General features: G+C 37.0%; 1 protein-coding gene across 4 annotated transcripts in view; it reads right to left on the bottom strand.

The window, feature by feature from the left end:
- Positions 1-16,363, bottom strand: part of LOC127444694 (sodium/potassium-transporting ATPase subunit alpha-1) — a 28,529-nt gene extending 12,166 nt beyond the window's left edge. Inside the window, exons 1-5 of one of the 4 annotated variants that reach the window (XM_051704232.1) lie at positions 8,273-8,520; positions 4,940-5,046; positions 790-950; positions 391-450; positions 64-267 (exon numbers count right to left, since the gene is read on the bottom strand). In XM_051704232.1, coding sequence (XP_051560192.1) covers positions 64-267; positions 391-450; positions 790-819 — 294 coding nt within the window. In that variant the 5' untranslated portion in view covers positions 820-950; positions 4,940-5,046; positions 8,273-8,520. Of the gene's footprint in view, positions 1-63; positions 268-390; positions 451-789; positions 951-4,939; positions 5,047-8,272; positions 8,521-16,344 lie in introns of those variants that run through there. The other 3 variants (XM_051704233.1, XM_051704231.1, XM_051704230.1) reach the window with 3 other exon arrangements.
- Between the last annotated feature and the right edge of the window lie 2 nt (positions 16,364-16,365).

The raw sequence follows: 16,365 nt of genomic DNA, 5'->3' as shown, positions 1-16,365 counted from the left end.
AAAACATTGCAACCTTCAAAAGCATGCCTTTGCAAAAGGGCACCAACAGGGTTTTCTCCTTACGTTGTCATTGGCAGGTTCCTCCTCCGAGGCTGCCTGGATTCCATATGCAAGAAAACAAAGGATAGCTCCAATCCACAGGAGAGTTGAGAATCCTCCAAAGAGCTGCTTGCAGAACTTAACCCATTCTGGGGTTGTTGGAGGTGGAGTCAATGCATTGGGTCCATCACGTGCCAAGATTTCCTTTGCCCGAGCAACTGACAATCCCTGAAGAGAGTTACAGGATGCAAACTTTGAGCTATGAGTAATTACTGCCAACAGTACACCATGGTCGCATTTCCAAGTCAAAACTACCTCTTAATTTCAATTCCAAGACTAAAATAGACTCACCCTGGTTAAATCAGTGCTGTATTTCCTAGTGAGCTCATCCAGTGACAGTCTGTGATCATCCTACAACAGAGTAAAAAGAAAATATTAAATTGCTGGTTGGAAACACCAAGAAGTCTGTGCATTAAAAACCGTTTACACTTGCTTGAGGTAGATACATTTCTAAATTTTGGTAAGAGGACAAATTCCAAAATGCCCATCAAAAAAAGTCAAGTGACTATCTATTTTGCACCAATTTCCCAAAAGTGGCAATTTTGTTCTCTTGAACACTTGGGATGCAACGCTGCTTTATTTTGGATTTTCTGCATAAATTATATACCCAACATTGATGAAAACCTGATTATGAAATAATTTGTTGGTCAATATAACACTAAATAAGTCTAGCGTGAAAAACTGACTCACCAAGTCCACTTCTTTTTTGAGTTCATCCATATCTTTATCCTTTTCTTTTTTGCCCTTGGACTTTGACTTCTTGCCCCCCTGCTCTGATGTGGCCGCCAGCTCATATTGTTCTCGACCTTCCTGTGGTGGAGAGGGGGGGCATTAAATCTCCTGTGGATGGTCTTAACAACAGTATTTTTTCAAAAGGTTAAAAACTGAGGGCTACACATCACAAAAACCTGCTAAATAAATTAAAACATTGCTGTTATATTGCTTACATTCACTTGATGGGTGTTGGTTTTAAGTTAGTCTAGTGAAAGCTAAATCAACTGATATTACACAACTTCTGCATGTAAAAATGTGTGTAAAAGTGCAAAATATTAGCAAAAGGTAAGAGTGCATATTACCAAACAGATCAGGTGATGCCAATGGATAAAATGTAGTAATTAACATTTAACTTCAAGAGCAATTAACCTTGGACCTCAACTACTGTTGAGCAACAGATTTTATCATTGTGAATACAATAGTTGACTCGTTGTCTTAAAACGCTTAGTCATCAGCACTAATATGCATTTGGTCACCTTTCATACAGCGATCAGCCACAACATTAAAACCACCTGCCTAATATTGTGTAGGTCCCCTTCATGCCGCCAAAAACAGCGCCAACCCGCATCTCAGAATAGCATTCTGAGATGATATTCTTTTGAACAGAGCGGTTATTTGAGTTACCATAGACTGTCAGTTCGAACCAGTCAGGCCATTCTCTGTTGACCTCTCTCATCAACAAGGCGTTTCCATCTGCAGAACTGCCATCACACGGATGTTTTTTGTTTTTGGCACCATTCTGAGTAAATTCTAGAGAATGTTGTGTGTGAAAATCCCAGGAGATCAGCAGTTACAGAAATACTCAAACCAGCCCGTCTGGCACCAACAGTCATCCATGCGATTATCTAATCAGCCAATCGTGTGGCAGCAGTGCATAAAATCATGCAGATATGGGATAGGAGCTTCAGTTTATGTTCACATCAACCATCAGAATGGGGAAAAAATGTGATCTCAGTGATTTGGACCGTGGCATAATTGTTGGTGCCAAATAGGCTGGTTTGAGTATTTCTGTAACTGCTGATCTCCTGGGATTTTCACACACAACAGTCTCTAGAATTTACTCTGAATGGTGCCAAAAACAAAAAACATCCAGTGAGTGGCAGTTCTGTGGACGGAAATGCCTTGTTGATGAGAGAGGTTAACGAAGAATGTCCAGACTGGTTCGAACTGACAAAGTCTACAAAAACTCAGATAACCCCTCTGTACAATTGTGGTGAGAAGAATATGATCTCAGAATGCCATTCTGAGATGACGGTTGGCGCTGTTTTGGTGGCACGAGGGGGACCTACACAATATTAGGCAAGTGGTTTTTATGTGGTGGCTGATTGGTGTACACTGCATGTGTGTGAAAGGCTGAAAGAAAGTGTGCCAAAGGACAAAAAAAAAAAACAAATCAACCATGGAAGAACCCTTAACCTATTGTGGTTCATATTTGTAAAAGAATATTTAATCTGGATGCTCTAAAATTCATAAAATACCATTTTATTCCCATGTCTTTCCCTTTGCACGTGAGCTAAAAATGGTTCACTCAAGCATATCAACCGTCTCATACTGGGACTTAAACTTGTTGCCATGGTAAACTGAACCACACCTCTAGACCCGTGAATGGGTTAAGTCACGTGTCTAACCCAACTCTTGGTTTCTGAAACGGCAAATAAAGAGTTGAGGGTGTAAAGGAAACAGTGTACAAACTTGCCCACACCAGCCACAGGGTAATCAGTGCTATTAAGCTTGAGCTCTACATAAGCTCATTTCAGTTGAAGAACATTGACAGAAAAGAAAATGTACAGTTGGGTTCAAAATAATCCTGAGACCACAAGTGAAAACAAATGTTATCATCACCATAACAATTTTGAGTGAAAAGTTTAAATTTGACATGATTTTAGAATGTCTTCATATTTAGTACGTCCCTTGTTACTTTAATGACAGCATGCACTCGAGCTGGCATGGACTCAAGTTGTGTAAAACCAGATGATCAGGGTTATACTAGCATTATTTGAGAATTTTCAATGAATGGAAGCAAGGAACTATGACCTTTTGTACAACAATTTAACATGGTCAGTATCACAAATTTGCTGACATCTTGTTAATGCCCAAAAGAAATAGTGCAGAATATTAAATATTTCTTAATTATTATGTCATACATAATTTCACGTAATAAACTTATGTCCAATGATAAACATTCCTGTCAGATGGGACTGTGTCTGATGAATGGAAAGACTGTTAAACCGGTCTTAGCTTATATACACACACTCGGGGAGAAGAGAATATACAGCTGTGATCAACACCTGATGCTGACCATAAAGCACCCACTATACTAACATTTACACTGATCAGCCACAATATTAAAACCACTGACAGGCAAATTGAATAACATTTATTATCTCGATACACTGGCACCTGTCAAGGGGTGGGATATATTAGGCAGCAAGTGAACAGTCAGTTTTTGAATTTCATGTGTCGGAAGCAGGTAAAATAGGCAAGCATAAGGATCTGAGCGACTTTGACAAGGGCCAAACTGTGATGGCTAGACTACTGGATCAGAGCATCTCCAAAACAGCAGGTCTTGTGGGGTGTTCCCGGTATGCAATGGTTAATACCTACCAAATGTGGTCCAAGGAAGGACATGGGTGCCCAAGGTACAATGATGCATGTGGGGAGCAAAGGCTAGCCCGTCCAATCCCATAGAAGAGCTACTGTAGCACAAATTGCTGAAAAACGTAATGCTAGCAATGATAAAATGGTGTCAGAACACACAATGCATCGCAGCTTGCTGCGTATGGGGCTGCATAGTCACAGACCGGTCAGAGTGCCCATGCTGACCCCTGTCCACCACTGAAAGCGCCTACAATGGGCATGTGAGCGTCCAGAACTGGACCATGGAGCAATGGAAGTAGGTGGCCTGGTCTGATGAATCACATTTTCTTTTACATCATGTGGACGGCCGGGTGCGTGTGCGTCATTTACCTGGGATGGAAGCAGAGTGCACCATGAGAAGAAGACAGGCCGGTGGAGGCAGTGTGATTCTCTGGGCAATGTTCTGCTGGGAAATCTTGGGTCCTGGCATTCATGTGGATGTTACTTTGACACATACCACCTACCTAAAGATTGTTGCAGACCACATACACCCCATCATGGCAACGGTATTCCCTGATGGCAGTGGCCTCTTTGAGTAGGATAATTCGCCCTGCCACACTGCAAAAATTGTTCAGGAATGGTTTGAGGAACATGACAAAGAGTTCAAGGTGTTGAATTGGCCTCCAAATTCCCCAGATCTCAATCGCATTGAGCATCTATGGGATGTGCTGGACCAACAAGTCCAATCCATGGAGGCCTCACCTCGCAACATACAGGACTTAAAGGATCTTCTGCTAACGTCTTGGTGCCAGATACCAGAGGGCCCCTTCAGAGGTCTTGTGGAGTCCATGCCTTGACAGGTCAGAGCTGTTTTGGCGGCACGAGGGGGACCTACACAATATTAGGCAGGTGCTTTTAATGTTGTGGCTGATCGGTGTATATGTGAACTGAAAACGTTATTTTAACCTAACAAAAAAGTACAATGGGATTATCACTTTTGGACACTACCATGATGGTGATAAGAATGTATTAATATAAATTGGGAGGGGGGGGGTATAATAGGAATATTAGGGAAGATGTGTTCCCTAATATCAGAAACATTAATCCACTAGGGTGTCGATATAATCAAATAGCAATATATCACGATACTTTTTCTCACGATATTGTATCGTTATATATTGTGATATTTTCAGTGCAGTCAGAGATGCTCCTATGAGGCACAAAAGAGACTAAAACCGATCCTGCACCATTCAGGGTTTCTCTCACAGACATGCTGGAACTCTCTCACGTTTGGATCTAGGGCTGGGAAAAAATACAGATTTCTGCTTAATCTTCATTTATACGATCGCAATATCAATTCTTAAAATGCCAAGATCGCTCTCTTTCTATCTGCAATCCCCAACAATCATATGTGCGTAAATACTTCCCATATGCTACAAAATGTCTGTGTTTAGCCACTGGCTGGTAATTTGTTTTAGATTTCACTCACCAGTGTTTGAGTGATGTAGTGGTGAAGAAGTTCAGCACCGAGATCTTTTCACTGCGTGCTGAGAGTAAAAGCTCTTTGACTCTTTCTGTGTGATGGGAGTCCAAAGACTAGATCCAAGCAAACCATTTGTTGTTTAATAATGTCTCTTTTAAAATCCTTTTTGTTCTCTACAGTCAGTTATTTACCAAAAACAACAAAATAAACATTTAATTCTAATCACACATAGCATGAATGCGGTAAAGAAGCATTCGACCAAAAACAAACACTACTGTCAAAGTACCTGCCACAGGTCTTAAAGAGACGGTACAATTTTAGCACTTGTTCTACATATCTAATACTTGTAAATAGTACAAATTAGGCATGTAAACAACAAACATGTAACAATATACTGTATATATGCAATATATGATATTACAATACATCATATTTATTGATGTAATACAAGTAATACTATATTTTTAAAAAAGCTAAAGTCTCACCAAAATGATTAAAACTAATGATAAAAAAAAATTTGTCAAATTGATATGTCCATAAGCCTGTAAAATTAATAACAGCATTAGCTGAAAGAATTTCTTTCATACTGTAAGCAAAATGGACATAATTGAAATATTCCCAAATTAATTAATTAAAAGCTAAATCTAATCATGATATTGTGATATATCGTGATATACTTTATATCAAAACGTGACATGTGTATTGCAATATGTATCGTATCGTGAGGTAGCTGGCCATACCCAGCCCTAAAATACACTTTGTACTACCATCTGATATCACTGAACCATAGTAACATAGGGAAATAATTTTATTACGCAAACCTGTAAATGTACATTATTATTAGGATATGACCCAGAACAATTCTAAAAAACTGAACAAACTAAGAATATTAGATCATTTTATTTCTTATCGGTCTCTTGCATGCAACACATCCACACAGTGTCAGCAGAGGAGAGACATCTGCCCCGTTGCTGTGGGGATGTGATGAGTTGGGGGCGTAGCTCAATGCACCAAACCCAGATGAAACATGCAGATGTCTGTTTGCTCTCATCACATGGGGTACTCTGGGATTGAATTCATAATTTACATCTACAGTGATGCTCAGTGCCTCACATTAGGGAGTGGCATTCTGCTCTTATGCAATGCTACTGTATTCTGGAATCACATTAATGGGGGTTAATGGACCCTATAAGAAGCAAATCATAAGATTGTGACTGCATGTGCAGTTTTTTATAAATGTTAATCTGATCATAGTCAATTATCCATGGTCAAGCAGTTAATAAGCTATTTTACAGTTAAAAAATTCAATTTCCATTATGATAAACGTCCATAATTTCAGATTAGAGGACACAATATGTTTTCATAAAGGCCTTTTTTCAGGAAAAGCCTTGTTGAACTAACTCCGTCTTCTCTAGTTATAAAGACGACAAACATATGCCATAATAACAGCCTGTGTACCCCGAGATATCTATCATCTCAGACTACACACCATTATTTAACACTTTTTACTCTGCATTACTGCATACTGACAGAAATATAATGAATCTTCTTTTACACCTCCACATCATCACGACATTAAACTGAGGAGTTTAAGGGTTTCTCTTGTGGTTTCAAGTCAAGGTATTAATAGTACAGACTAGGTATATCGTCAGTCTCGTGGTTTGGAGTCAAGTTAAAGTAAACACCCGTTTTCTTGCAAGGTTTTAAATTACCAGGTTAAATTTACCACAAGTATCTCTACATCTTAAATTGGGGAGCTAAAAATGTCTAGTTAACGGAGTGTATTTCGACATTTTAGAATTTGTACTTTGTCGTCGTAGGTATAAAGTAGAATCGTTAAACAATGTAGACCTATCTCGCAGTTTTAAGATGAATAGTTACTCAAGATTTTAAGGAACTAAACTTTTTATCTTGTGCATTCTGGAGGTTTTAAATCGAGTTTTCACTGAATAGTTGTTAATCTAAAGCATGGTAAATACAGAATAAATTTAGTCTCAAGTTTCACACAAAATATTGCATAGGATTTATCCAGCCACACACGTCTTGGAAGATATACATTGAAAATGTCATATACTTAGGAATTCTGTGAACTGGAGAAAGAAACAATTATTAATTTGTTTTATCTTTGTATTTATTCAAGATTGTTTTGGAAGGATTTGGAAGCCAATATTAAGAGAAAATTGGGATGTGTGACAAAAATGTGTGTATTTTATATGTTGCTTTATTTTGAAGATGATATTTTGCAATGTAAAGAACAATATCAACCAAATGTCTTCCATTTTGTAAATGAATTTGAATCGTATATAAACCTTTTGGAAAAAACAAACAACAACAACAAAGAAGCACTGAAAACGTTAAGTTTTAAAGGAACAGCAATTTATGTAAAAGTATTTTGTCTGGCAACGTTTATAAGGCCCATGTCATTAATGTGACTATACAACTTTTTCGTATGGCACTGAATGAATAAAAAAATGCGTAAGTTAAACTTAGCCTCTCGTTTATCTCGAGGTGATAAACATTGTATAATTCTCAAAAGTCGCAAATGTTACAGTCTTAGGATTTAATTTACAGGGATCCGTAGCTATGTATGGTCGTTAAACTGCATGGTTTTACAGCAGTTAAACTACGCGTCTCGTTCATTTCGAGGTTTTAAACTTTGTATCTCTTTTAACTGTTTTAAGACTTAACAGTTAAACTGTTGCTTATCTGCTGCTTTAAACTGAGGAGAGTTTCGTTCAACCTCGAGGTTTCAAATGAGGCAGTTGAAACTATCTGGCGGATTCATCTTAGTCGGAAACACGTTGTCGCGTTTAAGTATTCGTGGCTTTTTTCATACTGGTCAAAGAGCTGGAACACTTTTCCCATGACCCAAACAACAGGGGCATACAGTGTTCGTCTCGTGACATACATGATTACTTCAAATCGCCAACGCTTAAGTCAATTGCTGACTGACTACATTTGCTTCGCAAACAAGCTGTACCACATCGAGAACATATAAAGAGGAAGTTCACGAGCTTGCTACATTTCTGTAATATTGTCAATAAACGCGACCTGCTCTGAAAATGGAGTTTGAATGACTTTGTGTAACCGTAGATTTAAAATATGTTGCTACATTAAAAAATACTGACATAAAATGGTTTAAATACACATAGACATATTACATTCATTCAAATGAGACACGTCTGAATGTTCAAACTGCGGAAGTGTCCTACTTCGGAAAGCCATTAAAGAAGAAGAAGAAAAAAAAAAAAAAAACACACACACAAGAAACTACAACATACTTAAAATTCCTAGACAGCCTTCAATAATAAAATGACAAACACGTGAGTTCACACTTACTCCTCGTCCCATTTTGCTTTTTTGATTAAAACACGACCACCTGGGTTCCCAAAAATCCAAGTTTTCTTAAAAACAACACATTCAAAGTCCCCAAATCCCGTTTCCTTTTTCTTCTGATATTTTCCCTTGGTTACTGCTGTACGTGTCTTTTCACCGGTACACGCATCCAAGCCGCGTTTCCGTGAGGGTTCAAACGTTTATATACAGAGCGATTTTTCGTCTTGATTTGTGCCCGTTTTACCATGGTAACGCAGAGAAAGGGGGCGTGGTCTGCACGAGAACAGAGAGGTCAGATTATGCCGGCGATTGTGTCAGACTTTCCCCTCTGAACTTTGATCGCGGTGAATACAGGTACATCTCAATAAATTAGAATGTCGTGGAAAAGTTCATTTATTTCAGTAATTCAACTCAAATTGTGAAACTCGTGTATTAAATAAATTCAATGCACAGACTGAAGTAGTTTAAGTCTTTGGTTCTTTTAATTGTGATGATTTTGGCTCACATTTAACAAAAACCCACCAATTCACTATCTCAAAAAATTAGAATATGGTGACATGCCAATCAGCAAATCAACTCAAAACACCTGCAAAGGTTTCCTGAGCCTTCAAAATAGTCTCTCAGTTTGGCTCACTTGGCTATACAATCATGGGGAAGACTGCTGATCTGACAATTGTCCAGAAGACAATCATTGACACCCTTCACAAGGAGGGTAAGCCACAAACATTCATTGCCAAAGAAGCTGGCTGTTCACAGAGTGCTGTATCCAAGCATGTTAACAGAAAGTTGAGTGGAAGGAAAAAGTGTGGAAGAAAAAGATGCACAACCAACCGAGAGAACCGCAGCCTTATGATTGTCAAGCAAAATCGATTCAAGAATTTGGGTGAACTTCACAAGGAATGGACTGAGGCTGGGGTCAAGGCATCAAGAGCCACCACACACAGACATGTCAAGGAATTTGGCTACAGTTGTCGTATTCCTCTTGTTAAGCCACTCCTGAACCACAGACAACATCAGAGGCGTCTTACCTGGGCTAAGGAGAAGAAGAACTGGACTGTTGCCCAGTGGTCCAAAGTCCTCTTTTCAGATGAGAGCAAGTTTTGTATTTCATTTGGAAACCAAGGTCCTAGAGTCTGGAGGAAGGGTGGAGAAGCTCATAGCCCAAGTTGCTTGAAGTCCAGTGTTAAGTTTCCACAGTCTGTGATGATTTGGGGTGCAATGTCATCTGCTGGTGTTGGTCCATTGTGTTTTTTGAAAACCAAAGTCACTGCACCCGTTTACCAATAAATTTTGGAGCACTTCATGCTTCCTTCTGCTGACCAGCTTTTTAAAGATGCTGATTTCATTTTCCAGCAGGATTGGCACCTGCCCACACTGCCAAAAGCACCAAAAGTTGGTTAAATGACCATGGTGTTGGTGTGCTTGACTGGCCAGCAAATTCACCAGACCTGAACCCCATAGAGAATCTATGGGGTATTGTCAAGAGGAAAATGAGAAACAAGAGACCAAAAAATGCAGATAAGCTGAAGGCCACTGTCAAAGAAACCTGGGCTTCCATACCACCTCAGCAGTGCCACAAACTGATCACCTCCATGCCACGCCGAATTGAGGCAGTAATTAAAGCAAAAGGAGCCCCTACCAAGTATTGAGTACATGTACAGTAAATGAACATACTTTCCAGAAGGCCAACAATTCACTAAAAATGTTTTTTTTTTTTATTGGTCTTATGATGTATTCTAATTTGAGAGTGAATTGGTGGGTTTTTGTTAAATGTGAGCCAAAATCATCACAATTAAAAGAACCAAAGACTTAAACCACTTCAGTCTGTGTGCACTGAATTTATTTAATACACGAGTTTCACAATTTGAGTTGAATTACTGAAATAAATGAACTTTTTCACGACATTCTAATTTATTGAGATGCACCTGTAGATGTCCTTCTCCACATCAGATTATAGATACTCCTCTTGTTTGGTCTTATCCTTGTTAATTGTTGATTTATAGGGGAAAAAGTAGCCCTGTTAAAATTCAACTTCAAAGTGAACGTTTCTACCAGTTAGTGTCTAATTCAGAGAGCATAGTTACTAAATTTTAGATTTTTATGTGAGCCCCTGGTTAAAGTTTGTTTGACTTGGATTAGACTATTAACATGATCTTGTGATTCCTACTTGTGCTTGGAAAAGCAAAAGTAAGCATGTTTAAGAGGTGTTACTCAATCTAAATCCATGACTCATTAGGTTTTCCCTTGTTTTACTCATATTTCCCAGTATTGGTTATAGAGAAGGAATCAGTTTTGCAGTTGCCTAGATTGTTTTATTTGTTAACTGAAAAGAGAAATAAAATGAGCTATTTTGCTTATTAGTTGTATCATGGTGGAACTCAATTCATGAAAGGATATCACAATTATTTCTATTAGTAGGATATCATACAGTAATTTAAGTTGGTCTATTTGGCAGTCTGTTTGTATCACATTTGTCTCAGTAATTATACTGAGATCTTATTTCATGGTCATTATTTCTTAAAGTTTTTCAGGATTATCCTCATTACAGGGATTAAACTCATTAAAGATGTGTATTGGTCGTGCTCATGTTGCAAACTGACCAGTACTGTTGAACCTGAGCCTGTTGGAGAGTGCATCTTCAAAGTAGGAGAACTAAAAAATATCTTGAATTTTATTTACAAGCTGTGGGCTCTAGCCTATAAATGTGTTGTCATGGAAACTATCATGTGTCTCCTCCCCCCCCCCCCCCATTAGTGAATTCTAATGAACCTAATCTAGGAGGGCATGGCGTATAAAATGTTGTTGCTAAGCACACACATATATATGTATATGTATATTTGCATTTTAACGGTATAGGTTATAATTATGCATGTTTTAGCCTCTTTTTAATCTCCTTAATAGAATGTAATGCTATATCGTAGCAGGTCTGTCAGTCTTAATATATTAAAATAGTTTAAAGATCATTTTATATTGATAATGTATGACTTTCGTTAGTTCTTTTCTTAAAAAAATAAATGTGTTAGTTCACTGGGGGTACTTCCGAACTTTACTATTTTAAATATAATTGAACATTGAGATTTCAGATGTGAGTCAGGAAACTGTCCATTGGCTCCTCTGAAAGAGCTGTCTTTATATGGTGTGAAAAGATGTTTGTCAGAGTGTTAAGATAGATAAATTGACTGAGAAAAATAAGTCAAAAGCCATTAATAAGCCCTGCGACCTCAACACATGTTTGTTTTTATATCATACAATATAATACAAATTGTACTTCTGTAGCATCTACAACTGTAGTTGACCAAAGTGCTTTCCAAATAATGCTTAAGAACATATACTGTAAAACATTTAGTAGAAAGGCCTTTGCACACCAAAGGCGAAATGTCTTCGCGATTTCTCGCCGTGATTAACATTTTCAATCGAAACAATGGATTCCTAACGAGCCATTCTCACCTGGAAAAATAGCGCTGATTTGTTTTTTTCTTCGCTGGGCAATGAAATGCCCTGACCAATAAAATATTAGCTTTGGATCACGGGTCAGGAGGTGCTACAGTTATCAAAACCAGCGCAACAGGTGGTACTAAAGAACAGAAAGCTGTTTTGATCACAGACATTAAATGCCTAAAGGTGCAATATGTAAAATTTTTCATGTAATGTTCGGCTTTTTTATTTATTTTTTTTGCCAATGTGTGAACGGCTTGTAAGGCAACTTAAAAAATGAGCCCTTCCCGGACTTCCTAGGTTGCCTGTTAAATCCTGTAGACTGATTTTCATGCGAAGGGAGCGGGTCGCTTTTGCCAGGAAAATCCAAAGAATGTGACGTTTATGCTCGCTCCCGAGAGCCTTGCCTCAGACAGTAGCTTCTCTTCCACTATTCAACAGTGACAACAAACTGAAACACTAGGTAACGTTATCTTAGAGATGGAATCCAGCAAACGTCCGGCTCCCAGCACAACACCGACTCCTACACAAACTCCGATAAAGCCAAAAAAAAAAAAAACATTTATCTACTGAATCCCGTCTGGCTAAGTGGAAATGTGATCGTGTTCGAGTGAAAACTAGAGTGAACATCAGCAGGATATTTGATTCCTGGAGGGACCTTCATTCGGTTTTGGGGATCAAAACAGACCCTGAATTGGTGTTCTTTTATTGGACAGATAAGCTTACATAACGGCAAAGCATGTGAAATATAGTGTCATAAGGACTGATCTGTGTAATTTTAGCTAACTTGATCTTGCCTGCTAACGCTGACGAATTGCAAGCTACCTTGCTTCGTAACTTTCAAATAATTTCAACGATCTTCTCTTTATACTAAAAGTCAGGTTAATGTCAGTGTTAATCTGTAATTATTCAGCAACATAAACTACAATAATACATGAAATTAATGCTAGACAATGTTCAAGATAATGCAAAAAGCTCCATTCATTAGTGTAACGTAACTTGGTTATACAGAAAATATATACAATCTGTTATTATAAAACAATAGCGCATCGATATATCAAAATGACAGTTGTGATGGAATCACATCAATACTGAATTGTCAACATATTTATAATGTACAGTCTATTTTATAAACAGCTACTGTCATCATCCACCATATTTAGCTAACAGCTATTGATAAAGCTGGTTAGCTAGCTAATGCCGACATAGGCTATCGTATAAATGCAGTCAATGAATCATGCAAAGAAAAGTGATTACTTCAAACTACAGTCTCGCATAGTCAGACCTATATCCACACTTTGTTTTAGCCCTGTTCCAGCACTGGAGAGTCAAATATAATATACAGTCTCAAAGTTTGTAGTTAAACAATCATAACTGTGTAATTTTAATTATGCTACCTCATCTGTCAGCATGATGTCGGTGAATCAAGTTCAGCCTCTTTGTACGTTATGTCATTGTTTTGGTTGATGCTCACGTCCCTACGGAGTGTGTGCGCGATCACGAGCAACAGGTAGCTGGTTGCAGTTCACTTAACGGCCACAAGTGTCATTAATAACAAGGGTTTCTGAATCTTACATACTGCACCTTTAAGTAACTCAAGAAACAAATCCTAAACCAGTAGTGAGGATAGTTAATTTGCATCAAATGCCTTAAAAAATATATTTATTCTCTTAACATGTAAATTAAATTGCTGCATCACTGCCTTGCATCCCCTTTAAAAAATATTCTACGTGGATTATCTTCATGATGTATTCCATATCGCTGCATTTTTTCCCTTTGCATTTAATCTTAAGTGAGTTCATTAGTGCTTTACGCCACCTACCGTACTGGGGTAAAATTGCTTATCGATTAGCGGCACCTATTGTAAAGTTGTCAATCTGCTAACGGTGGTCATTCGCGTCGCTCTCTATGTGCAAGGGCCATTCGTCTGCAATTCACCTCTCATAATCGCGTCGCCTTTTGTGTGCAAAGGCCTTATGAAACATAAACTCAACATACATCATATGTTCAAATCATGGTGGGGACATCCCAGTGAAATCTGTTGTACTTAAAATAAGATAATTATACTTGCTATAGACTAACCCTACAGTTGTTTAAATATGAAATAAAACATGAATTAATAAATAAAGGATTATTTATTATACAAATTTTTATGTTACCCATCAATAAAGCTGTTTTTTTCTTCACAAAGTGATTTTACAGATATTTTAATATTTTGACTGATTTTTTTTTTATTTCTAGAAATTTCTAGAATTTCTAGCTTCTCGCAACCTGTCGTTATATCAACTTGTGTATTACATCATGCTATTTTGCTTATATTAATGTAACTCACTAAATAAAAGGTTATACGTCGCTTGCATCATTATTTTAATAAACTTTTCTGTTTCATAAAGAAGTTTGTATGTAGACCAAAAAACAAATTCAATTCCATGTAATTTGCATGCATATTTTTTGGCTAAAAATGACAACATTCTGCATAATTTTTTAAATATCACAACAAATGTCTCCTTGCATATGTTTGACACATAATCTTTTTTTGTTTTGTTTCAGTAGTATGCTTCCTATTCCACCCAGCCTGAAAGAAAACAGCACAGATATTAAAGCCTTTTCTTCCATAATCTCTCAAAGGAAGGAAAATCAATTAACTGTTGTTATGAAAGTTACTGTATCACTATCTGAGATCCCTTTTTAAAATCCAACTTTCTTCATAGGAAACAAATCAACCTGATCTCATGAAAATTCGTACATATTTTATGAGATGGCTATTTCGTATGGTATGGCACGATGTTGTTCGCATAAACTCGTACGACTTCATCACGTGCAAATTCCCGGATGTCAAATGCGGAAGCGCACGAGGCGTTAAGGACATACTTATTAATATTATGATTTTATGCTAATTGCATTTTGCCCAACAAAGACTACAAATAACTTTTGCTAAAAGTCAGATTTCAAACAGTTTTTAAACAGTTTATATTTCTAAATAGATTTGCAATAATAAAGGACTATATAATTTACTGATAAATGAGAGTCTGTGTATGGGATGTGTTGTATGTTTGTTGTATGTGATGTTGTTTGAGTGTATTAAACATGGACACGTGTTGAAGTGCTTTTCACACTGAAAAAAATTTAAGATACAGATTTCATAACAAAATTCCATCAAATTGAATTAAGTCATCTTTAATAAAAAAAAAAGAACAACAAAAAAAAAAGTTAATGTAATTTATGGAATTTTGATATGAAATTGAAATGTGTAAAACAGTTGCAAAGGCTCTAGCTGTTTGTTGATTGAGCTTAACTTGTATTGAACCCGGAATATTCCTTTAAATGTTGAGATGTGGGGATTGTATTTTGAATTTTAGGTTCCAGTGTTGTGAATTTTGTGTTAAAATGTGTACCTGACATGACTACTCATAATTACACATGCAATATGAAATGATATGGATGGAATAGGCTACATGGAATTTGTAAATTAAAAAAAGGTAAATGGTTAAATAGTTAAAAACAAAATATAAAATAAAATATACATTTTCACAAACTATATATTGCAGAATATATCATTATTTTCCCAAACCAGTTGACAGATAGAGACAAAAAATAAATCTCAGTATATATTATTTCTTTAGATAGGGATCATTTTAGATACAAGTTATCTAAATTGAAAGGACAAACTGAAAATGAAGTTGTAAAATAAAAAACAAAATTAAAATTCGAAACAATAATAACTCTGGTTTTAATGACTAATGCAGCTTTCACTTTCTTTAGTCTTTGAGTGGAGGGGAAAAACCAACAAATTACTGAAATGTCAACAGAACGCAATAAGAAGTTTGTTGAAGGACAGTTTTGTCTTCATACACCTAAAGCATATGCTTTCATTCTGAAACCACTTTGAAGTTTGTTCCGCAGGAAACTAATCATAAAATATAGAGGTTTTTGTTACATTTATATTGAAATTGTGTTTTCTTAGTGAAAGTTAAAATAAGCTTAAAATATTGATGTTGAGTTTATGGTTACAATTTGAATTCAGATTCATGAACAGATTAATTCAGACTCGGACCATTATGGACTCGGTCTTGAGTCCGACTTGGCCCCTTTTGGACTCGGACTCAACTCAGACTCGATTGTTTGAAGACTCGGACTTGACTCGGACTCAACTAAGGTGGACTCGTACCCAACACTAAGTTTCGTACAATATATCAAAGTGTTGCCAAGACAAAGCCACACTTCCTATTTTGTGAGCTTACTGTCAAATTCATTGATGCGCTAAACGCCAATGGTTTGTAATATCAAAAATCTTGAATAGCTAGGTTCATCTAACACAAATTTGGGAAAGATCCAATGTAGAACAAATTTGAAAAAGTATGTTTTCTATAGAATTCAAGATGGCGGAAACCATGACTTTCAGCTGTTGGTTGTGCAACAGGGTTTGCTGACCCCAAATTGTTAAAATTCAGAATAATGTTCAGACCATCCCCATTTAGTGTACCAAATTTCACCACTTTTTTACCTTACCGTTTTAGGGGCTGACAGCCACAGGACAACTAACAATTATGACTTTAAAATACCTTTGGTGTTTGGCCCTTAATTACTGTTTAGGACAACATTCTATAAAAAGTTTTAAATAAAATAATTATTTTTCCTACCATGTCAGTGCCCAGGTCAAT

Source organism: Myxocyprinus asiaticus, chromosome 8 (assembly GCF_019703515.2).
Source record: "Myxocyprinus asiaticus isolate MX2 ecotype Aquarium Trade chromosome 8, UBuf_Myxa_2, whole genome shotgun sequence".
Lineage (NCBI taxonomy): Eukaryota > Metazoa > Chordata > Actinopteri > Cypriniformes > Catostomidae > Myxocyprinus > Myxocyprinus asiaticus.
Note: the sequence above shows the minus strand (reverse complement) of the source record. Positions and strands in the feature narration are given on the sequence as shown.